The sequence below is a fragment of the Mobula birostris genome, chromosome 2 (genome assembly GCF_030028105.1).
Source record: "Mobula birostris isolate sMobBir1 chromosome 2, sMobBir1.hap1, whole genome shotgun sequence".
NCBI lineage: Eukaryota > Metazoa > Chordata > Chondrichthyes > Myliobatiformes > Myliobatidae > Mobula > Mobula birostris.
The window spans coordinates 135,833,399-135,858,932 of record NC_092371.1 but is presented as its reverse complement, the minus strand read 5'-3'; the positions used below and the strand labels follow the sequence as shown (position 1 = coordinate 135,858,932).

Below are 25,534 nucleotides of genomic sequence, written 5' to 3'. Positions count from 1 at the left end.
TACCAGCTCTTTCCAGAGTGGATCACTGCAGGATCGGATTGGAGGGAGTAAATGGATAGAAAAGGCCACTCCAGTGGTTTGCAACAAATGCAATGGGAGAGGGGGCAGACCAAGTGGCTTGGGATTCCTGAAGATGAGAGAAAGGTTTCACAGTTTGGAATGAATGTGCGATTTTCCCTTTGGGCCATTTGGCCTTACTAAATTTGGTGTCTTTTCCACCCAGATTGTCCAGTGGATGGATTCTCTACCCAGTCAGTTTCCCTAAAATTAGAACTATCAATCAGCCTTGCCTTTCACTACAGTCAAGCATTCCCAGTACCAAGTTCATGAATTTGAGAATCACCAAAAATCTTTCTGATGTCATGTTGAAAGACCAGACTCAGGCTTGCCTCTGGAGAGGGCAAAGTTCCTGATTTTTTAAAAAACCATGATCAAAATCGGAATGCTCAGAAGCAGACAACACCTCAAGGTGTGGTTGCAGTGGAACAGATTCAGGGCAATGTAATTCATAGACTAGCAAACAGAACAAAAAGGAAATAAGTGTTGGTGTAGGTCAGGAAGGCGCAGGGTTGAAATATTTTTGGACAGCAAAGCAGCTGTCATCAGGATGGAACATCTATCCAAAGGAGGACAAAGTTCAGTGTCAGGCACTCAGGCCCACCTCTTCCACGTGGCGGACTTTGGTGAGGTGGCTGGTTGTTAATTAACTGCCTTACCTTGGAAATGCCAGCTGAGCACGAGTTCTATTTCTCCATAAAAACCTGAGCTGGCTCGGCCGTTATCTTATCTGTCCTGGAACCAGTTTCATTTCTGTTTAACCCTGAAGGGTGGTTCAGTTTTACTCAAGCCTGTCTTTCTCCTCCACCTGATGTGGTCCTCTCACTCTGTCCCTTGCAGGATCAGCTGATGTACGAGCAGCTGCAACACTCCCTCAGTCGGTGAGAAGAACTGATGTTGTGGTGTTGGTGAGGCCCCTGTTGTTGCCTTTGCTGGAGTAGCCCTTACAAGCTTGGACTCTGAGGATGGGCCCCAAAGTAAATGCCATTAAAAATACCAAACTCCTCTTTCCCCATTAAATAATGACACCAGGATTGAAGACCTGTTTGGATCTGGTTTTGGAAGTGTCTAAACTTTCTTTCTCTGGGCACAAACTTAGGAGTGGGTGTTTGTAATTAAGGGGGTATTTGGATTTAAATTTGTGATGGGCTAAAGAGGAAATTCATAGACAAGATGAATTTTGCCAAACCTGGGGGAAGGGGGGGGGGGGGAAACAAGCTATGATGGTACAACACATAACTGGATGCTGCGGAAACCTTCCCGATTCACTCTCTCCCACTGTGGGGAGCTTGCACTGTTTTAAGAGTGAGATAACTTCAGTGCAAACTCGTGAAGTGTAGGCCCAGCTCAAAACACAATGGGCCAAAGGACCCAAACCATGTTGTACTGTTCTAAAAAGTGTAATCATGCTTGAACTTCTAAGTTGGCACCATCTAACCTGGTCTGCTCTTGCTATTCAAACACAACTAAGGTGGAGATCTGCTGTCAGCAGAGTTGGGCCCAATTTGTTGATTATTTTGTGTTATTGCAGCTGCTCATATTTTGGCAGCACTGCACTGCAGGCACTGAATTGCTATTATCTCACCATCAGCTGGTAAGATGGCAGTTTCACTTTGGTTGAAGAATTTCTTTAATTACTCTTATGCTTCAAGTTTTATTTTTAATGTTTGTAGCTGGGCTAGCAGCATGCTGGGGTTATCCTCAGTGCTTAAGTGCCATTTTCCCCTCCTTCCTGAGCTTACTTCCCTGGGGTGAAAGTGGAGGAGTTGCTTTGTAACAGTACAAACTGTAGTGAGGTTCATCTAAATCAGTGCCAAGAGCTGGACATCTGCTGTGGAGCTTCGAGAGCCCAGTCACAGAAGCCAGATTAAAGTTTCACTGGAGAAAAAGACTTAACTGCTGGGATCTAGCATGTAATGATCAAGTCCGAGCTGCTGATGAAAGTTCCATTGTATTTGGAAATCCTGATGGTTTAGTGCTTTTAGCTGCAATCCTTTAACCTCAAAGGAAAATTACTGTAACATCTATGTGAATTAGAAAGAAATACAATTGTGAAAAACTAAAACCCTGTACAATATTTTGTGCTGTACTCTCTACAATAGTATCAACTCTTAAAGGCCATGACTGCCACACAATCTATACTTCGTACTGTTTGTGAATTCATCTATTAGCTAGGGATCAACCTATTTTTTCCATTTCCTTTTCAACTTCAGACAGCCTAATATTACAACTGAAAGATTAGTATTGAGATCAAGACCATAACCATAAGATCATAAGACAAAGGAGAAGTAGGCCATTCGGCCCATCGAGTCTGCTCCGCCATTTTATCATCTGATCCATTCCCCCATTTAGTCCCACTCCCCCACCTTCTCACCATAAACTTTGATGCCCTGGCTACTCAGATACCTATCAATCTCTGCCTTAAATACACCCAATGACTTGGCCTCTACTGCTGCCCGTGGCAACAAATTCCATAGATTCACCACCCTCTGACTAAAAAAATTTCTTCGCATTTCTGTTCTGAATGGGCGCCCTTCAATCCTTAAGTTGTGCCCCCTCATACCAGACTCACCCCATCATAGGAAACAACTTTGCCACATCCACTCTGTCCATGCCTTTTAACATTCGAAATGTTTCTATGAGGTCTCCCCTCATTCTTCTAATCTCCAAGGAATACAGTCCAAGAGCAGACAAACGTTCCTCGTATGTTAACCCTCTCATTCCTGGAATCATTCTAGTGAATCTTCTCTGTACCCTCTCCAAGGTCAGCAAATCCTTTCTTAAATAAGTCCAAAACTGCCCACAGTACTCCAAGTGAGGTCTCACCAGCGCCTTATAGAGCCTCAACATCACATCCCTGCTCCTATACTCTATTCCTCTAGAAATGAATGCCAACAATGCATTCGCCTTCTTCACTACTGACTCAACCTGGAGGTTAACTTTAAGGGAATCCTGTACGAGGACTCCCAAGTCCCGTTGCATCTCAGAACTTTGAATTCTTTCCCCTTTTAAATAATAGTCTGCCCATCTATTTTTTCTGCCAAAGTGCTTAACCATAAACTTTCTAACATTGTACTTCATTTGCCACACCTCTGCCCATTCTTCCAATCTATCCAAGTCTTTCTGCAGACTCTCCGTTTCCTCAGCACTACTGGCCCCTCCACCTATCTTCGTATCGTCAGCAAACTTAGCCACAAAGCCATCTATTCCATAATCCAAATCGTTGATGTACAATGTAAGAAGAAGCAGCCCCAACACTGATCCCTGTGGAACACCACTGGTAACCGGCAGCCAACCAGAATAGGATTCCTTTATTCCCACTCTCTGTTTCCTGCCAATCAGCCAACGCTCTATCCACATATGTAACTTTCCCGTAATTCCATGGGCTCTTATCTTGTTAAATAGCCTCGTGTGGCACCTTGTCAAAGGCCTTCTGAAAATCCAAATATACAACATCCACTGCATTTCCCTTGTCTAGCCTACTGGTAATTTCCTCAAAAAATTGTAATAGGTTTGTCAGGCAGGATTTTCCTTTAAGGAAACCATGCTGAGTTCTGCCTATCTTGTCATATGCCTCCAGGTACTCTGTAACCTCATCCTTGACAATCGACTCCTCAAGCTAACAGGTCTATAACTTCCTCTTTGCTTCCTTGCCCCCTTCTTAAATATCAAGCTGGGCCTTTTATCAATGTCACTGGATTCCTATAGATTTTAGTGAGGTTAACTAATAGAAGCTTTGAAGGATTGAATACAAATAACCCAGGAGTTGTATTTGACTGATGTAGTGATGGTCAGTATTCACTAGAATGCTGCAATCCCAGTAGTGAGTTTAAAAAAAACATTTGATCATGGAAGGATTTCTTCTGCAAGGTATGTGCAGATTACATCTACATCCAGATCCTGCTTCCTTCCCCCTGACCAGGATGCCAAGTTTACAGCAGTAATGGACAAACACCTGCCATTGCACAGGGAGGTTTCACTGTATAACAAAGTGAAGCACCACTGCTGAGGAACAGTGGGTCAGTGACCGAGTGAGGGGCTCAGCCCATTTCCTGCTGTTTCTTCCTCCAGCAGTTTTTGCTCTCCGTTCCAGAAGAGTATACAGCATGGAAAAAGTCCCTTCAAACCAACTAGTCCATGCCAACCACAGTATCTGCCCAGTTAATTCCAGTTGCCTGCATTTAGCCCATAACCCAAGGATCTCCCCTCCATGTACCTACCCAACTGCCTCAAGGCTTGGAAATGTGCCAATCTCACTACTTCCTCTTTACCTGTGAAGTACCTCATGTCTCTTAATTCTCTTCCCTCCAATTCTCTGCCTGCTGATTTTGGGCTTTGACCCTGGGGAAAAGACTATAATCACCATACCCTTCATCTCATCCTCCAAGAAATAAAGATCTATTGTGATCAACTCAAATTCATTCGGCCTCCTTTTCAGCTTGCCTTTTCTATAAATGACAAAAACTGTACAATACTCCCAGTAACACATCCCTACTCCTGAACTCAATATCCTGGTTAATGCTTCACCTCCTCCTACTTGCACAGCCAGTCAGCAAATCGTGCATTTGTACTCCCAGCTTCCTGTTGTCAGGGGCCAACAATGAAGCAATTATCTGTATAATGCCCTCTGCAGTTTCTTCCCTAGCCTCCCGAGGTCTGGGAATGCAACTGGTCAGACCCTATGCATTTTCCCAGCCCAGTGCAATGCAATTCAAGTCTGCAAATACCTCCTGCCTCCATATGCATGTATCTAATCTCTAATCATTCTACTATTACAACTGAAGAAATGAGAATTATTCATTCCTGCTTGACAAATCAGCCAGAGTTCACTGAACTTGTTATCTGTCACTTCAGCCCAACAGGAACATGCTGAACCTGGATTCTTGCTTTGGCAGTTTTAAAAACCCACATACCAACTCTTCTTTTGCCTGTAAATAGTAGGCATTTGACCCCAGCTAGATCCCACCTAACATCCTCAGTTAGCCCTGCTCTTGCTCAAGACCAACAGAATTTTGGTCAAAAACTGCCACTTGTTACTTGGTCTAGCTCATATTGGTCCTTCACATTCTATGTATTACATCTGTAATTTTGTTCATCTTTCTACAGCTGCAGAATAACCACAAACTCAACTTGAAGTATTAAAGCCATTTATTTTTCAACTGCAAAATGGAAAACATTGGGTGTTTTTAACATCAGTACAAATGCATGCAAAGTGCACCACTGCAGAAACTGATCCTTGCAGTCAGGGGAGGGGGAGGGGAAGCAGTGTACAGTCAGCAAGTTCCCCCACAAGTATTCTTGGCCACACTCATTCTTTAGTCAACTTTATGAACCAGTACAGAGCCTTTAGTTTTTCCCCCACACCCAAAGGCAGGAATTTGTTATTCTCCTTCGTCTGATATTAAAACTCTGAAAATGGAAGGTAGAGGAACTGAACTTCAGGAGACTGACTTAGATACTTAAACTTGATGGAAAACTTAAAGTTTAATCCCATCCAATTTGGAGTTGCCATTGTTACAAGTATACCAATGCCTCTCCTCCACTGCCTCTAGTAACCACTTCCCAACAGTTTTTGCAGTTTCTACAACTGTAGACAAACCCTTATGTTGAAGTATAACGTGAGCTTCAGTTGCAACAGGCAACAACCCAGTCATCGAACTGCTTCGAGTATAACTGACTCAAACTCAATCGAGCTTGTCAAGTTAAACTAAAGAACAATACTCAGAACCACCTGAAGAGGAGGCGATCAGATATGACCCTTGGCACCAACAGGCAACAGTTCCACAATATAATTGCCAAAGCTTTCCATTGCCAAGATCACCTGTTCCTTTGCCAGACAGACATCCTGCAGTCACTCAAATTCCTTGAATTAGTTTAACAGCTGAGCAAAACTATTTAGCAGACAAAACACTTTAATAGACTAAATATTGTTAGTGCATGGTTTGTACAAAGACACTTAATAACAGTGTTCTTGGAAAATGCAAGATTTGTAAAAACAGCTTAAAATTTGCCCAGCAACCAAGCCACCTTTTTTGTCTGTTGGCAAGTTCACTCCTAGTCCTGTTTTGCATCTTTCACTGTTCTCTTGATTCTTGAGTAAGGGCTGATCGTATCATCCATGATGAAGTCATAGAGCACTTTCACCCAGGAAGAATACTGGGGCAGGTTGTCATAGTAATCAGCGGCTATCTTCTTCACCTACAGAAATGAAATTACTAAGTAATTACTTAACCTGGACACTGGCAAAAGGTTTTAACTAATCCCTCAGGTTACAGCTCCATCCAGTCACCCATGGGAAGGCAGGCTGTGTCATAGCTACACCCACTTTTCCTGTTACACTAATCAATCCTGTAGAGGCCGAGACTTATTCCTAGTGTCATGTGTCACTATGGAAACAACCACAGACCCACACCCAAAGCAAGACTGAACACTACCCACACTGGAGATGCCAACAACTCCATGATTTGTAGCCAAGTACTGAAATCTTGTACTTTATTCCTTCTGCTGTGGCCCAGAGGATTTCACTTTGCAGCTGTGGTCATTAACAGGCAGATTCATTAGATCAAGCAGTTGGATTTAAAAAGATTCAGATTTTTACTTGTCCGAACATTGCCCAACTCAGTTGCAGTGTTAAAGAGTGGATTTGTTCTAATCATTTCACATCAAGCAGTTCATTCAAGTCTGCACTTTCTGCAAGTTTGAGTCTTACTCACCAGACTGAATTCAAGTGGCAAATCCACAGTACTAATGTGAAATGCAAATAGAACAGCCTCTCCTTGTTTGCACAGCTGTATCTGCACAGTATATTGTATAGTGAGTGCACAGCCAAAACAAAATTAAATGAACTTCAAGCCACTAAGTCAGTGTGCACAATTTCATGTAGAACCTACCATTATATCTCAGACACCCATCAGCTAACAAATGGTTCAATAGCTCAGCCCCAGAATAGAGGAATTTGTTTATTTTTTAAAAACACCACTCACCTGAGGAAGTCTGCAGCCTGGAACACTGGGAAAGTCATGATGTTCATTGTGATAGCCGACATTGAAGGTGATTAGATTGAGGGGACCATAGTAAGAGTAGGTTTCATGCCCCTTCAGAAACATGTAGTGCTCAGCAATGAAGTGTCCGGAGATTGGATGAAGGCCCATTCCCAGCAGAGATCCTGCCAACATGTAGACAATTGGTTTTGCTCCCCACAGATTACATATCAGCAGGTTGAAGGTTAACTGAACAACCAGATTAGCGATCTCTAAGTGAGTGATGGGTTTGGGGTTGATGCAGAGTGGGCGCGTGGCATAAAACAGAGGCTGCAGGATGACCCAGAAAAACTTCCTTAGTCTGGTGCAGAAAAACCAGCCCTCAAAATCTGTGGGAATGTCAACGTCAATACCATCTCCACCCATGTAGCGATGATGATCCATGTGGTACCTCTTGAAGGAGACGGAGTATGGCAGACCAACAGGAAGATTAGCAAACATGCCAAAAAAGCGGTTGAACAGTGCATACTTGTGCCCAAATGCAGCATTGTGAGAGATTTCATGGATGCCTAGTGTGATGGAATGGTTTATACACCCACCAAACACATACGCCCAGAATATCACCCACTTCCATTCCAAGTCCTTCACAAGGTAGAAGGCCACAACCTGCACTGCTACCATCAGGATGATGATCCACTTTAGGTTGTGATCTGGGCCCATCAACAACTTGATCTCAGGATATTTGGCTGCAAGACAAAAAAACCTGTTCAAAACTCTGGCCTGGTCTGCAACAGCAATGAGTGAGAAATATCATTTGATCATCAACAATTGCTTCAGAACTGAACACATGAGCCACAATCATAGGTTTAGATTTATCACACATACATCAAGACAGTGAAACACTAACACATGCACACCAACCCAGGACAGGCCACCTCTGGCCTTAAAACTTCTGACTTGGACTCTTTCGTGCTACTTAATATATACCCAATTGTACAAATTTCACAATGTATGCCAGTGATACTAAAACTGATTCTCAGGTTGCCCCTGGCCCAAACGTAAAGACATTGGGACAACACACATCGAAGTTGCTGGTGAATGCAGCAGGCCAGGCAGCATCTCTGGGAAGAGGTACAGTCGACGTTTCAGGCCGAGACCCTTCGTCCAACTTTGATGTGTGTTGCTTGAATTTCCAGCATCTGCAGAATTCCTGTTGTTTGCATTTTTAAAGACATTGGGTCTCAGATTGAATATCTACACGAACTTAAGGGGCTGCTTAGGATGCTATTATAAAGATATTTGCAGTATTCAATCTGAAATTCAGAACTGTTCAAAAATCTGGCGGACAAAACCCAATTTCAACTTTCCCTTGAAGGATGGTGTCAGTAAATGGACAAAAGTTCTCTTGCCCATTCTCTCTCAAACCCTTTATCAACTTTCCCTAGATAAACAGCAAAGATATTCAACCAGAAATGTTAATGTTAAGCTAGTGCAACAATGAAAATTCCCCACTAGCAGCTGACAGGATATTCCAGGTGTTGGTCTGTAATGACTACAATACTAGCATGTTACCACAAAGAAAATCAGCAGCAATCCGAGCAATACACAAAATACTGGAGGAACTCAGCAGGCCAGGTAGCATCTATGGAAAAAGGCAGTGTCAACATTTGGGCCCAAAATCTCAACTGTACTTCCCCCCCATAGATGTTACTTGGCCTGCCGAGTTCCTCCAGCATTTGTGTTACAAGCACATTACATCCACTGTCAGCCATTTATGGAACTAAGCTAAAGCTTTCATTTACCCAATAATTGAACAAGCAGTTAACCCAAACTAGACACTGGTCCAAAACCTTCCCAAACAGATGCAATACTTCAGTTCTGTTCACATCAGGTGATGGCCCCAGTAAGGATAGAGATTTACTAGAACAAATGAAACCAAATAATGGCTGCAACCACAAACTTTATCAAATTATGTATGTCACCATATACTACCCCAAGTTCATTTTCTTGTAGGCATGCATAGTCAAAGAAGTGCAATTGTATCAAAAAACTACACAACTGAAGCAATTCAATCTTTTAACACCCATTTACTGGTCACTCATCTACACCAAGGATGGATCTTTGAGGGAAGAAAGCCGGGGGGAGGGGGAGGAGGCCGAAATTCCACAGCACTAAGGTCAGAACAAACTCCAATTCAGCAAGTACTGGGATGCAGGAGTTTCAGGACAATATTTACCAACTCCTCATTTAACAGCTTACTTGTCCCGGGGCTGAGGCAGTGACAGTTCCAGCAGCACTGTCACACTGGGTTAAGAGGTTTGGTGGACCCAAGATACGGTAAATCAATGCAATCCAGCAGGACAAAGGAACATTAAAAAAGTGAACAATCGTTCAAGGATAATACCTTGATCTTCTCAATACTGGGAGAAATATTGTGTGAACTTTATAGAACAGGGACTAGTGCCCAAAGTCTAGAATTGTTTTACTCAGTTACAGTAGACTACATCCCAAACTATGGGCTTCTGCAATACAAGTAGCAAGACATTTGAATCAGGGACAGGGATTAATTTGTCACAGTGCCAGTAATTATACCAACAGCTCAGATAATGAGCTGATACACAAATGGCTGGCAATCAGGTCCAAGACTTGCATTGCACTATTTGGAAGGTTTCAAATGATGGGATCCTGCAGATCATGGTTTAAGGGATGAAGAAACAGGTGAAACATCTATGATCTGCCAGGGACAGCAATGTGGCATCATTAACTCAAATTTGTAGGTACAGTCCCACTCTAGTAACAAGCACACAATCCAGCAGGGCAGGGAGAGCTATGTAATGTTAAGCAAATGGGATACACTAGTTTGAGGACAGTTTTTTCTAATCCCTCAGTTAACAGCCTACTGGACCACTTACAACTGACTCCTGATCATCGGCCTTCAATTCACTTCTCAGTAGGTCCGTGTTATCTGACACTAAACCACTACTGCAGATTCTTCTCAGGTGCCAAATGCAAATTCAAGCTTCCCTGGCAACACCCGAATTTGGACCAGTAGCTCTGGTCTCCAGTTTAAGTCTGATAATAATCACTTACTGAGAAATAGATCTCGTCAATCATTCAGTTGAATTAGTATGACCATGTGTAATGAATAACCATGGCTGCAGTATCAGGACAGGTGTATGTCAGGAATCTGATAAACTATTCTCTTCCAGTAACAGTTCAACAGCATCTAGGGCAAACCCAAGACATACCAAAGATAGTAGATGCCACAGTCTAGCACTGGAATTCTATCCAAGAGCAGCAAAAACATGATTGAAGACATTGACAGAATACACTCAGCTTGCCAGTGATATACACATGAAGATTCAGCTGATTCACCTGTCTAGAATCATGGTTTGCATTAGTCCCACAATACAATGTGCTGCACATCATTTATGAAGACAATCATCTGATAGCTTGAGTCTCCCTTATTCATGAAGGTGAATAAGGGACAAGCAAATTCTACTCAAATCAGTGTACTGTCCCACTGCCAAATGCTCCCATGTCAATAACCAACTGTGCAACCTGCTACAAGCCTTCCAAATATACCCTAACCACTTGCTTCCTTTAGCTATTCTAGGAACATAGTTTGCAATTTCAGCTTAGTGTTTCAGATGTTTTTGTTTCCGTGTTCTCACTCAACACTTGGTTCTAAAATGTTCAGCAAGTTTTCTGCATCTTCTCCCAACTATCTAATTCTACTGCCACTTTGCCATTTTAACTGCAAAGGGGCCAAGATTTGCCTCACTAGTCTCAAGCAAGACTGGTATACACTCGAGATTAGAAAAAAGAAAGTACATTTGGTCCAGTACATTACAAGAGAAGCCCTCCCAAACATTGAGCACTCTACAGAAATGCTGTAGGAAAGCAACATTCAGATCCCCAACACTCAGGCCATGCTCTTTTCTCACTGCTGCCATCAGGTACAAGAGCTTCAGGACTCACACCAACAGGCTCTTGAACAGAAGAGGATAACTAAACTCACACCCATTGAGATGTCCCCACAACCAATGATCTCACTTCAAATACTCGTCTCATGTTTGTTAATTATACTTTTGCAGCTTCTGCATGATTTTTCATTGATCCTGTATTAATATTCCTTCGATTTGCTGTGTATGCCTGCAGGAAAATGAATCTCAGGGTTGCATATGGCAATGTACTTCAATAATAAAATTTACTTTGAACTTTAAGTCTTGACTGTCACACTAGATTCTTATATAGTGCCTAGAAGTATTCACCATTAGAAGTTATAGAAACATAGAAAATAGGTGCAGGAGTAGGCCATTCAGCCCTTCGAGCCTGCATCGTCATTTATTATGATCATGGCTGATCATCCAACTCAGAACCCCGCCCCAGCCTTCCCTCCATACCCCCTGACCCCCGTAGCCACAAGGGCCATATCTAACTCCCTCTTAAATATAGCCAATGAACTGGCCTCAACTGTTTCCTGTGGCAGAGAATTCCACAGATTCACCACTCTCTGTGTGAAGAAGTGTTTCCTAATCTCGGTCCTAAAAGGCTTCCCCTCTATCCTCAAACTGTGGCCCCTCGTTCTGGACTTCCCCAACATCGGGAACAATCTTCCTGCATCTAGCCTGTCCAATCCCTTTAGGATCTTATACGTTTCAATCAGATCCCCCCTCAATCTTCTAAATTCCAACGAGTACAAGCCCAGTTCATCCAGTCTTTCTTCATATGAAAGTCCTGCCATCCCAGGAATCAATCTGGTGAACCTTTTTTGTACTCCCTCTATGGCAAGGATGTCTTTCCTCAGATTAGGGGACCAAAACTGCACACAATACTCCAGGTGTGGTCTCACCAAGGCCTTGTACAACTGCAGTAGTACCTCCCTGCTCCTGTACTCGAATCCTCTCGCTATAAATGCCAGCATACCATTCGCCTTTTTCACCGCCTGCTGTACCTGCATGCCCACTTTCAATGACTGGTATATAATGACACCCAGGTCTCGTTGCACCTCCCCTTTTCCTAATCAGCCACCATTCAGATAATAATCTGTTTTCCTATTTTTGCCACCAAAGTGGATAACTTCACATTTATCCACATTAAATTGCATCTGCCATGAATTTGCCCACTCACCCAACCTATCCAAGTCACCCTGCATCCTCTTAGCATCCTCCTCACAGCTAACACTGCCGCCCAGCTTCGTGTCATCCGCAAACTTGGAGATGCTGCATTTAATTCCCTCATCCAAGTCATTAATATATATTGTAAACAACTGGGGTCCCAGCACTGAGCCTTGCGGTACCCCACTAGTCACCGCCTGCCATTCTGAAAAGGTCCCGTTTATTCCCACTCTTTGCTTCCTGTCTGCTAACCAACTCTCCACCCACACCAATACCTTACCCCCAATACCATGTGCTTTAAGTTTGCACACTAATCTCCTGTGTGGGACCTTGTCAAAAGCCTTCTGAAAATCCAAATATACCACATCCACTGGTTCTCCCCTATCCACTCTACTAGTTACATCCTCAAAAAATTCTGAGATTCGTCAGACATGATTTTCCTTTCACAAATCCATGCTGACTTTGTCCGATCATTTCACCGCTTTCCAAATGTGCTGTTATCACATCCTTGATAACTGACTCCAGCAGTTTCTCCACCACCGACGTTAGGCTAACCGGTCTATAATTCCCCAGTTTCTCTCCCTCCTTTTTTAAAAAGTGGAGTTACATTAGCCACCCTCCAATCCTCAGGAACTAGTCCAGAATCTAACGAGTTTTGAAAAATTATCACTAATGCATCCACTATTTCTTGGGCTACTTCCTTAAGCACCCTGGGATGCAGACCATCTGGCCCTGGGGATTTATCTGCCTTCAATTTACCTAACACCACTTCTCTACTAACATGTATTTCGCTCAGTTCCTCCATCTCACTGGACCCTCTGTCCTCTACTATTTCTGGAAGATTATTTATGTCCTCCTTAGTGAAGACAGAACCAAAGTAATTATTCAATTGGTCTGCCATGTCCTTGCTCCCCATAATCAATTCACCTGTTTCTGTCTGCAGGGGACCTACATTTGTCTTTACCAGTCTTTTCCTTTTTACATATCTATAAAAGCTTTTACAGTCCGTTTTTATGTTTCCTGCCAGTTTTCTCTCATGATCTTTTTTCCCCTTCCTAATTAAGCCCTTTGTCCTCCTCTGCTGAAATCTGAATTTCTCCCAGTCCTCAGGTGAGCCACTTTCTCTGGCTAATTTGTATGCTTCTTCTTTGGAATTGATACTATCCCTAATTTCTCGTCAGCCACGGGTGCACTACCTTCCTTGATTTATTCTTTTGCCAAACTGGGATGAACAATTGTTGTAGTTCATCCATGCAACCTTTAAATGCTTGCCATTGCATATCCACCGTCAATCCTTTAAGTGTCATTTGCCAGTCTATCTTAGCTAATTCACGTCTCATACCTTCAAAGTTACCCCTCTAAGTTCAGAACCTTTGTTTCTGAACTAACTATGTCACTCTCCATCTTAATGAAGAATTCCACCATATTATGGTCACTCTTACCCAAGGGGCCTCTCACGACAAGATTGCTAATTAACCCTTCCTCATTGCTCAAAACCCAGTCCAGAATGGCCTGCTCTCTAGTTGGTTCCTCCACATGTTTTATTGTATTACAACATTAAAACAGTGATTTAATTTGACTTTAAAAAACACTGATCAACAAAAAAAGACTTCCATATCAAAGTGAAGACAAATTTCTACTGACCCTCCAAGTCAGTATTTAGTAGATGCACCTTTGGTAGAAATTACAGCCTTGATTCAGTGCGGAGAGGTCTGTATCAGCTTTGACGCATCGAGACACTGCAATTTTTCCCCATTCTTTACAAAACTGCTCAAGCTCTGTCAGATTGCACAGGGATCATGGATGAATGGCCCTTTCCAAGCCCAGCCACAAATACTAAACCGGATGAGGTCTGGGCTGTGACATGGCAACTCCAGGACATTAATTCAACTTTCTTTTTAAGCCATTCATGTAGCTTTGGCTTTATGCTTGGTTATTGTCTTGCTGAAAAAATTCCCAAGCTGCAGTTCTCTTGCAGACTGCATCAGGCTTCAAAATCGGGATAGTGTGTCAAACAGTGTTTAGTCCAATGGCCAAAAAAGCTCAAGTTTGGTTTCGGACCACAGAACCTTCCAGCTAACTTCAGTCTCCCATGTTTTCTAGCAAACTAGTGAGATTTCATGCAAGACCCCCCCCCCCCCACCCCCCAAGCTGACTGGCAAAGCACCCAGGCAATAGCTTTGAATGTGCAAACTCTCCCATCTCAATCACTGAAGTTTGTAACTCCTCCAGAGTTGTCACAAGTCTCTTGGTGACCTCCTTCACTAGTCCCCTTCTTACACAGTTGTCAAGTCACTTTTTATTGTCATTTTGACTGTAACTGCTGGTACAGTACACAGTAAAAACGAGACGTTTTTCAGGACCATGGTGCTACATGAACAATACAAAAACTACACTGAACTACGTATAACACAAAACTACACTAGACTACAGACCTACCCAGGACTGCATAAAGTGCACAAAACAGTGCAGGCATTACAATAAATAATAAACAAGACAATAGGCACAGTAGAGGGCAGTAGGTTGGTGTCAGTCCAGGCTCTGGGTATTGAGGAGTCTGATGGCTTGGGGGAAGAAACTGTTACATGGTCTGGTCATGACAGCCTGAATACTTCAGTGCCTTTTGCCAGATGGCAGGAGGGAGAAGAGTTTGTATGAGGGGTGCGTGGGGTCCTTCATAATGCTGTTTGCTTTATGGATGCAGTGTGTGGTGTAAATGTCTGTAATGGCGGGAAGGGAGACCCCGAAGATCTTCTCAGCTGACCTCACTATCTGCTGCATGGTCTTGCGATCTGAGATGATGCAATTTCCCAACCAGACAGTGATGTAGCTGCTCAGGATGCTCTCAATACAACCTCCGCAGAATATGGTGAGGATGGGGGGTGGGAGATAGACTTTTCTGAGCCTTCGCAGAAAGTACAGATACTGCTGGGCTTTCTTTGCTATGGAGCTGGTGTTGAGGAACCAGGTGAGATTCTCACCCGCTCTAGGCAGATTTACAGCTGTGCCACATTCTTTCCATTTCTTTATTGACTTTACTGCATTCTAAGGGATATTTAGTGACTTGGAAATGTTCTTGTATCCATCTCCTGACCTATGCTTTTCAATAACCTTTTCATGGAGCTGCTTGGAATGTTGTCTTCATGGTGTAGTTTTTGCCAGGATACAAACTCACCAACAGTTGGTTTCCAGATGGATGTATTTCACTACAATCAATTGAAACCCCATTAACTGCACACAGGTGATCTCCATTTAACTAATCATGTGACTCAAAACCAATTGGCTACATGATTTGGTGTGCCATATTGAAGGGGATGAACACAATCAATTATTTTGCAATTTACATCACTTTGTAAATATCTGTTCACAAGTCTGTTGATCAGTGTCAAAAAAGTCAAATTAAATTTACTGAGATTCAATGTTTAAATCAACGAAACATGAAAACTTCAAGGGGGTGAACACTTTTTTTTAATGGGCACTGTAAGCAACAGGTTGAAGAGTTACAAGTAGACATGAAAGCAAAGTCAGGAGAAATTCAGATGAGCCATAATCAAAATGGCAGGGATCAGGACCTACTCCTAACTTGTATCCAAATCCCAATTCTAACCCAAATTTCAGTGAAGTACCTTTGATATTTAACAATGTAAACTCCTGGTATTAGAATGAAAATCCGAACTAGGTCAAACCCAATATTAAACAGGTCTATGGTTTGGGGGAGGAGAGAAGAATGGCTGGGCAAGCAGTTTTGCCATGTGAATAAACAGAGCCTAAAAGTGACTTCCAAGCCACTAGCCAAACTACCTGCAGGAATTTGAATGTATATAGCTTGAGTGTCTCCCAAAGCTGTTGTTGAGGACAGACTTGATTAGTTTATGCATCCAAAGTAATTGGGATTTTGGTTGTGATGCAGCATGAAGACTCCAAGTATCCTCAGAAAATATAATCCAGCAATGTTTTTTTAAAGACTGATCTGCTGTCCAGCTCAATGGCGAGTGAAATTTTGGCAAACAGGTTACCTGGCTGCACACATTCCTTCACCTGACCTGCAGGGACACCAATGATTCACCCAGAATTTGTACTTTTGAATCAAATGTAACCATTAAAAATACAAACTGTGGGTGTGAACACATTTGTTTGGTGTAGTGCCCTTTGAAGCCGAAATCTTTCTAGATAAGGTACATCTGCAGTCTCCCCCACACACAGAGTCACTTTACAAGAATCCGGCCAGATATTTGAAGTGATTAAAAATCTGCAGTTGCTTTGGCAAACAATATTTGCTTCCCAAAATAAACTGAACAAATTCCTGACAAGTTTCAACAGCTCACATCTACAATACTCAGACAAAATATCCAACTTGTATCAACAGAATTTCTACTCACCTGACAACTAAAATAGTTGGTTCCTGCAAGTGCAATTCTCTCACTAGCAGTATCATCTACTAATAACATCAGTTCTGAATGGTCTGACCTGATGCACCAACTTTCCACAGATGCATCCTGGCTTACTGAGCATTCCCAGTGGCATCTCCACCCTTAACCCATGACCTCTAGTTGTAATGCCATCCAACTCCAGCAGAAAAAGCCTGCATTTACCCTGCCTATACCCCTTAATTTTGTATACCTCTATCAAATCCCCCCTCAGTCTTCAACATTTCAAGCAATAAAATCCAACCTATTCAATATTTCTTTACAACTCAGTCCCAGCAACACCCTTTAAATTCTCTTTACTCTTAATCTTATTTACATTTTCCCTTCAAGTGGGTAAGCAAAACTGCACACAATACTCCAAATTAGGCCTCAATATCTTATACGACTTCAATACAACATCCCACCTCCTGTCCTTCATAGTTCAATTTGTGAAGGCCAACGTACCAAAGCTTTGCAAGACCTTCCCGGTTGGTCCTACTACCACAGTCTGCATCAAATCCCATCTGCCATTTTGTCAGCTGGTCCAAACCCCGCCACACGATCTGATGATCTTCCTCACTGTCCACTACACTCCTAATCTTGATGCCATCTACAAATTTGCTGATCCAGTTCACGTGTTCATCCAGATCATTGATAATGAGGACAAACAGGCCCAGCACTGGAGCACTGCACTAGTTACAGGTCTCCAGTAACAGAGGGAACCATTTACTCCACTCTGCCTTCTCCCACAAAGCCAATTTACTACCTCATTTTGAATTCAGCCTTCTTGACTGACCTCCTATGCAGTACCTTGTCAAGTACCCTGTTGTCCATGTGAACAATATGCAGTGCCTTGCTTTCAATTTCCTCAAAAACTATGATTGGTTAGACAAACAAGAGAAAATCTGCAGATGCTGGAAATCTCTCCTCTCTCCCCCCCCCCCCCCACCCACCCACCTTTCTTTCATGACTTTCTGTCCTCCAGACTCCCCCTTCTCCAGCCCGGTATCTTTCACCAATCAACTTCCTAGCCCTCTACTTCATCCTTCTCCCTCCCAGTTCCACTCAGCACCTTAGGTTTCTCTCTTCTCGCCACCAACTTTTAATCTCATCTTTTTCCTCTCCAGTCCTGCCAGAGTCTTGGCCCAAAACATCAACTGTACTTTTTCTCCATAGATGCTGCCAGGCCCAAGTTCCTCGAGCATTTTGTGTGTGTTGATTGGTCAGACATAACCTACCACACACAAAGCTATGCTGACTATCCCCAATCAGTCGATGTCAATCCAAATACTCATTTCCAGTCCATTAGAATACATTCCAATTACTTTTCCACTACTGATGTCAGGTTTGCAGGCCTATAATTTCCTGATCTATTTTATAGCCCTTCATAAACAGAACATTAGCTATCCTGTAATGTCTCACCTGTCACCAAGGATGATTTAAATCTCTACTAGGGCCCCTGTATTTTCTGCACTTGCCACCCATAGTCCAAGGGAACACCATCAGGCCCTGGGGATTTATCCACCCTAATTCACCTCAACAAAGCAAACATCTCTAATCTGTATAGGGTGATGCCGTTTTCCCTCACTTCTGGAGACCACTTCCCAAGTAAACAAAGATGCAAAAAATAATCCATTTAAGATCTCCCCCCCTCTTTGGCCCCACATATTTGATCTTCCCAAGGACCAATTTTGTCCCTTGCAATGCTTTTGTACTTAACTTATCTGTAAAATCCCTTAGGATTATCCTTCACCTTGTCTGCTAGAGAAACTTTATGCCTTCTTTTAGCCCTCCTGATTTCTTTCCCAAGTGTTCTCTTGCATTTCTTGTACCCAAGTACCTCATTTGTTTTTACCTGCCTATACTTGATATGCACATTTAAAAAAAACAGACATCTCCCAAAAACCTCCAAGTTCTCTAAACCTGTTGTCTTACCTTTTATGCTGACAGGCACACAGGTTCCCCCCCCCACTCAATTTTACTTTTGAAGGCCTTCTATTTTCCAAGTAGCCCTTTGCCAGAAACAGCCCGTGCATTGATGTAGCCAAGGGAAATAAATAAGAATGCAGAATAGTGTGACAATTACAGAGAAAGTGAAAATAGAATCAATGGATAGAAGACATTTGTCATGGGCTCAATTCTATACACTTTTGCCAAAACTGTTATATACATATATACTACTAGACTACAAAATCAGAACCAACTGGTTTACAAAGCTGCTTGGCCAGAAACTATGGGATACATAGTATTGTGCTAGAAATTCCTACAGGTATGTGCATCACAGGGGTATCCTAGGAATTCTACAAAACAGGCAAGAGGCTTCAATTACAGATCCCTTTACTATTTGACATTACAAAATGTGGCTAGCCACCATTTCATATTGAATGTTTTAAAAACCAAGTTGGATGCTCAGTTGTAATGGCAGATTTGAAATACCTTATTCCCAATATTCAAGGGCAAAAAGGAGAAAGCATAATTTAGATCAGATAGCCCACTATTCTTGTTAAACCGATAAGCTGACACTGAGAATTGCCAACTGCAGATACGGACACACAGAGCTTTTGGTTATTTGACCAGCATCAAGGGCATGGAATTGATGGAAAATTAATCACCTAGATTCAAAAGCTGGAAAGGATAGAGATATTCAACAAGTTCCACAACAGACCGGTGTTGCAACTACAGCCAGCCAAGTGTTTTGTAAAAATATTTTTTATTCTTTCCCAATGACAAAGACAAATACTAAAGAACAAAAAGATTAAAGGTTTGTGACAAATCAGTAAATTTCTATGTTGGACTGTATATTGACCAGAATTCTGAGGAAGCTACATGATATGGTCCTTAATAATTTGACAGGAAATTTGTCCCGTTACCATGCTGAAAAGTTTATGGGGAAACAGTAGGTTCAGAAGTCATTTTGTTTCAGGAATCAAAGCCAGAAAATTACAAATTTGGTTTTGTATTTCTAACAAAGCAAAGCTAAACAATTTAAAAAGACATTACTTAAACTGGTGTAAATGGTTGAAGAATTCAGTCATTACCTCACAATTGGGGAGAAAATGCCCCAATCACATTCATGAAGTTTTTTTTAAATCCCCTTACTATTTATAGCTGTTTGAAGTCACTTGTCTGCAACCAACAAATTGGTGGACATTGCAAATTAACCTTTCCACTTCAAGAATGAGCTACGAAGCTACACTGGAAATACATTCATTACCATTGGTCAGGTGTCAGATCTCAGTGGGAGAGCATTTTGGAGACAGTAATAATCTTATCTCCTTTACAATAGCATTGGACAGCGATAGGAACATAAGTCAGAAAAGCATTTAATTGGAGTAAGGGGAACTATGAGGCTATCAGGCAGGAAATTGGAGGCTTAAATTGAGAACAGATGTTCTCAGAGAAAAGTACAGAAGAAATGTGGCTAATGTTCAGGGGAAATTTATGTGGAATTCTGCATAGGTACGTTCCAATGAGACAGGGAAGTTATGGTAGGGTACAGGAACCATGGTGTACAAAGGCTGTAATAAATCTAGTCAACAAAAGCTTACAAAAAGTTCAGAAAGCTAGGTAATGTTAGAGATCTAGAAGATTATAAGGCTAACAGGAAGGAGCTTAAATTTGGAGAGCCAGAAGGGGCCATGAGAAGGCCTTGGTGGGCAGGATTAAGGAAAACCCCAAGGCATTCTACAAGGATGTGAAGAGCAAGAGGATAAGGCGTGAAAGAACAGGACCTATCAAGTGTGACAGTGGGAAAGTGTGTATGGAACTGGAGGAAATAGCAGAGATACTTAATGAATACTTTACTTCAGTATTCACTATGGAAAAGGATTTCAGTGATTGTAGCAAACACAAGGAATTCTGCAGATGCTGAAAATTCAAGTAACACACATCAAAGTTGCTGGTGAACGCAGCAGGCCAGGCAACATCTCTAGGAAGAGGTACAGTTGACGTTTCAGGCCGAGACCCTTCGTCAGGACCCTTCAACAGTCCTGACGAAGGGTCTCGGCCCGAAACGTCGACTGTACCTCTTCCTAGAGATGCTGCCTGGCCTGCTGCGTTCACCAGCAACTTTGATGTGTGTTGTCAGTGATGGTAGTGATGACTTGCAGCAGACTGAAAAGCCTGAGCATATAGATATTAAGAAAGGGTGTGCTGCAGTTTTTGGAAAGCATCAAGTTGGGTAAGTCGCCGGGACCGGACAAGATGTACCCCAGGCTACTGAAGGAGGAGATTGCTGAGCCCCTGGCAATGATCTTTGTATCATCAATGGGGATGGGAGAGATTCCAGAGGATTGCAGATGTTGTTCCTTTATTCAAGAAAGGGAGTGGAGATAGCCCAGAACATTACAGACCAGTGAGTCTTACTTCAGTGGTTGGTAAGTTGATGGAGAAGATTCTGAGAGGCAGGATTGATGAACATTTGGAGAGTTATAATATGATTAGGAATCGTCTGCATGGCTTTGTCAAGGGCAGGTCGTGCCTTATGAGCCTGATTGAATTTTGAGGATGTGACTAAACACAGTGATGAAGGAAGAGCAGTAAATGTAGTGTATATGGATTTCAGCAAGGCATTTGATAAGGTACCCCATGCAAGGCTTATTGAGAAAGTAAGGAGGCATGGGATCCAAGGGGACATTGCTTTGTGGATCCAGAACTGGCTTGCACACAGAAGGCAAAGAGTGGTTGTAGACGGGTCATGTTCTGCATAGAGGTCGGTCACCAGTGGTGTGCCTCAGGAATCTGTTCTGGGACCCTTACTCTTCGTGATTTTTATAAATAACCTGGATGAGGAAGTGGAGGGATGGGTTAGTAAGTTTGCTGATGATACAAAGGTTGGAGGTGTTGTGGATAGTGTGGAGGGCTGTAAGAGGTTACAGCTGGACATTGATAGGATGCAAAACTGGACCGAGAAGTGGCAGATGGAGTTCAACCCAGTAAGTGTGAAGTGGTTCATTTTGGTAGGTCAAATATGATGGCAGAATATAGTATTAATGATAAGACTCTTGGCAGTGTGGAGGATCAGAGGGATCTTGGGGTCCGAGTCCATAGGACGCTCAAAGCAGCTGCACGGGTTGACTCTGTGGTTAAGGCGGCGTACGGTGTATTGGCCTTCATCAATCGTGGAATTGAATTTAGGAGCCGAGAGGTAATGTTGCAGCTATACAGGACCCTGGTCAGACCCCACTTGGGAGTACTGTGCTCAGTTCTGATCGCCACACTATAGGAAGGACGTGGAAGCCATGGAAAGGGTGCAGCGGAGATTTACAAGGATGTTGCCTGGATTGGGGGGGGGGCATGCCTTATGAGAATAGGTTGAATGAATTCGGCCTTTTCTCCTTGGAGTGACAGAAGATGAGAGGTGACCTGATAGAGGTGTATAAGATCAGAGGCATTGATTGTGTGGATTGTCAGAGGCTTTTTCCCAGGGCTGAAATGGTTGCCACAAGAGGACACAGGTTTAAAGTGCTGGGGAGTAGGTGCAGAGGAGATGCAAGTGGCAAGTTTTTTTTTTTATTAAGCGCAGAGTGGTGAGTGCGTGGAATGGGCTGCCGGCAACAGTGGTGGAGGCAGATACAATAGGGTCTTTTAAGAGACTTTGGATAGGTACATAGAGCTTAGAAAAATAGAGGGCTATGGGTAAGCCTAGTAATTTCTAAGGTAGGGACATGATTGGCACCACTCTGTGGGCCAAAGGGCCTGTATTGTGCTGTAGGTTTTCTGTTTCTATCATCTAGAAGTTAAGATTCACACTGTCAAGTCCCTTAATGCTGAAGTTGACCAGACTTCTAGTAGTTGTGCAGTTTCAGCACCACCTGAACATCCATCCTGCTTAAAAACAAGGTAATCATTAGGCACTTTTGCATTTTATCAATGGGGAAGACTCGTTAACATTTGAGAATTAGGAGCAGACAGAACAAATTTGTGGCAATGAGCTGTGAAATGTTTCCACTGATAAAACAAAAGTATGTAGGCACTGAAATCCAAAGTCACAGGAAGTGACCAAAGTCCTACTGTACTCGTGCAGAAAACAAACCACCATTATTACTTACTGCAGAACTGGCTGAATATCAGATTCTACAATTGCAAGTATCAAGTCCAGGATGTAGCAGTGTGCCCTACTAGAAGACATGTTGGGCCTCATCATAACAGAGCAGGAACAAGACAGACTAGTCTTGTGGATAGTGTGGAGGGCTGTCAGGAGGTTACAGCTGAACATTGATAGGATGCAAAACTGAGCTGAGAAGTGGCAGATGGAGTTCTGAATGGAGAAGTAAAGTGACAGAAGTTCAGTCACCCCTGCAGACAGAATAAGGTTCATGAAACATTCATTCAACCTGGGAGGTTTCCCCCTCCCAATGGGGACTGCATTGTGAAATGCCAGACACCAGACTGGAAGAAATAGAAGTTAATCACTGCTTCACCTGCCAAGGAGTGTTCAAATCCCTGACTGCATCACAGCCCTGTACGAAGTCTACTGTGGGTTGTATGGCACAACCCTCTTGAACCCCTTCAAAAGATTTGCCTCATGAAGACAACATCCATCACCAAGGCCCCCCATCACCCAGTACACATCTTCACGTTATGACTAGAGACAAGTACAAGAGCCTGAAGGCAAACTATTTAGAAACAGCTTCTTCCCCATCAGATTCCTGAATAGCTGTGAACCTATGAACACATTCCAGTTTTGTACTGTACATTTGAAATTTAGCAATTTTATGTCCTTGCACTACTGCTCAGAGTCAATGACAATAAACTAGATTCTGAAGGCTCCAGCATTTCCCCAGTTTCCTATCCCAAAAGAGGACAGATTACCCAAATTCTATAGCCCACCAACACCCTGCAGTAGGGAAAGCACAAGGCATGTGGAATTGCAATATCTTTACTGAAAGGAAGCCCTGTTCAAAGCAGTAACCAGAGAAGGAATGGCATTTATTGCAGCATGCTGTACAGGTCAGGGAAATCTGGAGCAGAAAGTGCTGGGGAACAAATTAACGTGGTCACTGATTTACAACATCTCCTCTAGCAAATCTGGACAGCTCAATCCACAAATTTAGCAGATCTTCCTCATAAGTCTCCTCATTCTTCAGCTCCACACACTCACCACCCCTGACAACACAAGCACTTTTCTCCTCACCCCATATAGAAATCTGCATTTGGTACACAGTACAAATTAGGGCAAGAGGATCCAAAATGGCTCAAATCTGAGCATTTGGCAGAGACCGATACTCTCACGAGAGAAGTTCGGTGAAGAATATTTGAATCAAAGCACAAACGGCTACAGATTAAATGCTGATAAATGGGATTATTTAACCAGAATTGCTGTAAATGTGTTGCTGACAATGAGACTGCTGGAGGAAGTCAACAAGTCAGGCTGTATCTATTGGGGGAAATGAACAACAGACGTTTCAAGCTAACAGCCTTCATCAGAACTGAAAAGATGACAGACACCAGAATAAAATGGGGTGGAGGAGCATGAGCTGGCAGGTGCAGGTGAAGGGGCAAATATGGATGAGGGGAGAAGAGGGAATGATGTGGAAAAACTAAGAGGCAAAGGGCTTTAAAAAAAAGTTGGACACTGATAGGAGAGGACAGCTGACCATGCAATAAAGGGAAAGCGAGGAACTAGGCAAAATATTTCATTCTGAATCAGGTCATGCTCCAACCTTTAGTCAGACCTCAGCTAGTGTATTGTACACATCTGCCAGATAGGAAGCACATGACAGAACTTAAGACACTGGAGGAGGCTCTTCAGGATGTTGTCTGGACTAGGAGAGAATGGTGAAGCTAAGACTATTTTTTGGAGCAGAGACTGAGGGACTAATTGAGTGTATAAAATTGAGGGCTATGGATAGGAAATAATAATACTTTTGTGTGTCAAAGGCAAACTAAATTGGAGCAGTGTCAGTGTACGTGATTCACAGGGGAAACTCTTTCTAGAGAACGGCGAGTACCTGGAATGCAGACACCGGTAAGACTGAAGTACGGGCAGGCGCCCTGCTCTGCAAGAGAACACGGCGACACATTTTGTGCTGATTTACTCTAGTCCCGTTACCTCCCAACCCCTCCCCCACACACGTTCCGTTACGGCTCATTAATTAGGTCTGTTTTCAGTGAAAAACAGCAAACATCCAGCACTCAAAGTACCGTACCGTAAACAGTGACCTGACCACTCGTTCCTAAACTCGAACAGCTTCCACGCAGAGCAGGGGAAGCCGGCCGTGGGTCGGTAGGTGGCGGACACGTCGGGGCGAAGAGGACGGTGGCTATCCGAGTAACGGTACAGAGCGAGGGTGCGGCCGGAAGCTGGGCCCATCCGGGGTAGGGGGCGGCGGCGGCCGGGTGGACATACACCACAGCCCGCCCGGCCACGTAACAGACCCAGGCTTCGGCCTATTCCCCACCCGGCCGGCCGGCCGGAGTCACGTATGCCCCCCTCAGCCTCGTCGTTCAAGCAGGCGCCGCCACCCCACCCCACCCCACGCCACCCCCGCGGCTAACGGTCCCTGACCGCTACTGACCGAGGATCTCCAGCCGGCGCGCCGTGTGCGGCTGGTCGGTGTAGACCCACTCGAAGTCCTCGCGCGCCACCCGGTTGCCCATGGCTGCCGACCGCTGGAGCGCGCCTCCGTCCCGTCCCGTCCCGTTCTGATCTGTTCTGCTCCTCAGCGCCGACCGTTAACAGCCAGGGCGGGCGCGCCGCGCCGCGCTTTAATCCCCGACCCGACCCGCCCCGCCCCCAGCCGCGACGTCACAATGTCAGTCAACCCGCCACCGCCTCTGACGTCACCGCAGCCGGTAACGGGGAGAGATTGCGCTCGGTCGGAGTGCTCGCAGCCTGTTCGGAACAAGGCCCGGGCGTGGAGGAGCGGAGGAGCGGGGGAGCGGGGGAAACTGCACGTTGCCGGCGTTCAAGACGTGGCAGGAGTTGAAATTAAGTCTGGACGCCATCTTTATGCGGGGCAGCTTTGAG

At 43.7% G+C, this 25,534-nt stretch overlaps 2 protein-coding genes across 3 annotated transcripts in view; one reads left to right on the top strand and one right to left on the bottom strand.

Annotated features, from left to right (window-relative positions):
• nvl (nuclear VCP like) overlaps positions 1-7,321 on the top strand; it is a 57,767-nt gene extending 50,446 nt beyond the window's left edge. Inside the window, exon 19 of the mRNA XM_072248882.1 lies at positions 898-7,321. Coding sequence (XP_072104983.1) covers positions 898-942 — 45 coding nt within the window. The 3' untranslated portion in view covers positions 943-7,321. The remainder of the gene's footprint in view (positions 1-897) is intronic.
• degs1 (delta(4)-desaturase, sphingolipid 1) lies at positions 5,188-25,289 on the bottom strand. 2 transcript variants are annotated; one of them, XM_072248893.1, is made up of 3 exons: positions 25,083-25,289; positions 7,041-7,783; positions 5,188-6,255 (listed from the first exon to the last, which is right to left on the bottom strand). In XM_072248893.1, the coding sequence occupies exons 1-3, from the start codon at positions 25,162-25,164 to the stop codon at positions 6,112-6,114; spliced, it is 969 nt and encodes a 322-aa protein (XP_072104994.1). In that variant the 5' UTR covers positions 25,165-25,289; the 3' UTR covers positions 5,188-6,111. The 2 variants fall into 2 exon arrangements, with proteins under 2 accessions (XP_072104994.1, XP_072105003.1); XM_072248902.1 differs by lacking the exon at positions 25,083-25,289 and adding an exon at positions 24,714-24,912.
• Positions 25,290-25,534: the final 245 nt, after the last annotated feature.

Coding starts and splice junctions, on each gene's coding strand:
- degs1 (XM_072248893.1), bottom strand. CDS start 25,164: ATGGGCAACCGGGTGGCGCGCGAGGACTTCGAGTGGGTCTACACCGAC. Junction 7,784..25,082: donor GCGCCGGCTGGAGATCCTCG/GTCAGTAGCGGT, acceptor TTTGTCTTGCAG/CCAAATATCCTGAGATCAAG. Junction 6,256..7,040: donor CAGGCTGCAGACTTCCTCAG/GTGAGTGGTGTT, acceptor TCATTTCTGTAG/GTGAAGAAGATAGCCGCTGA.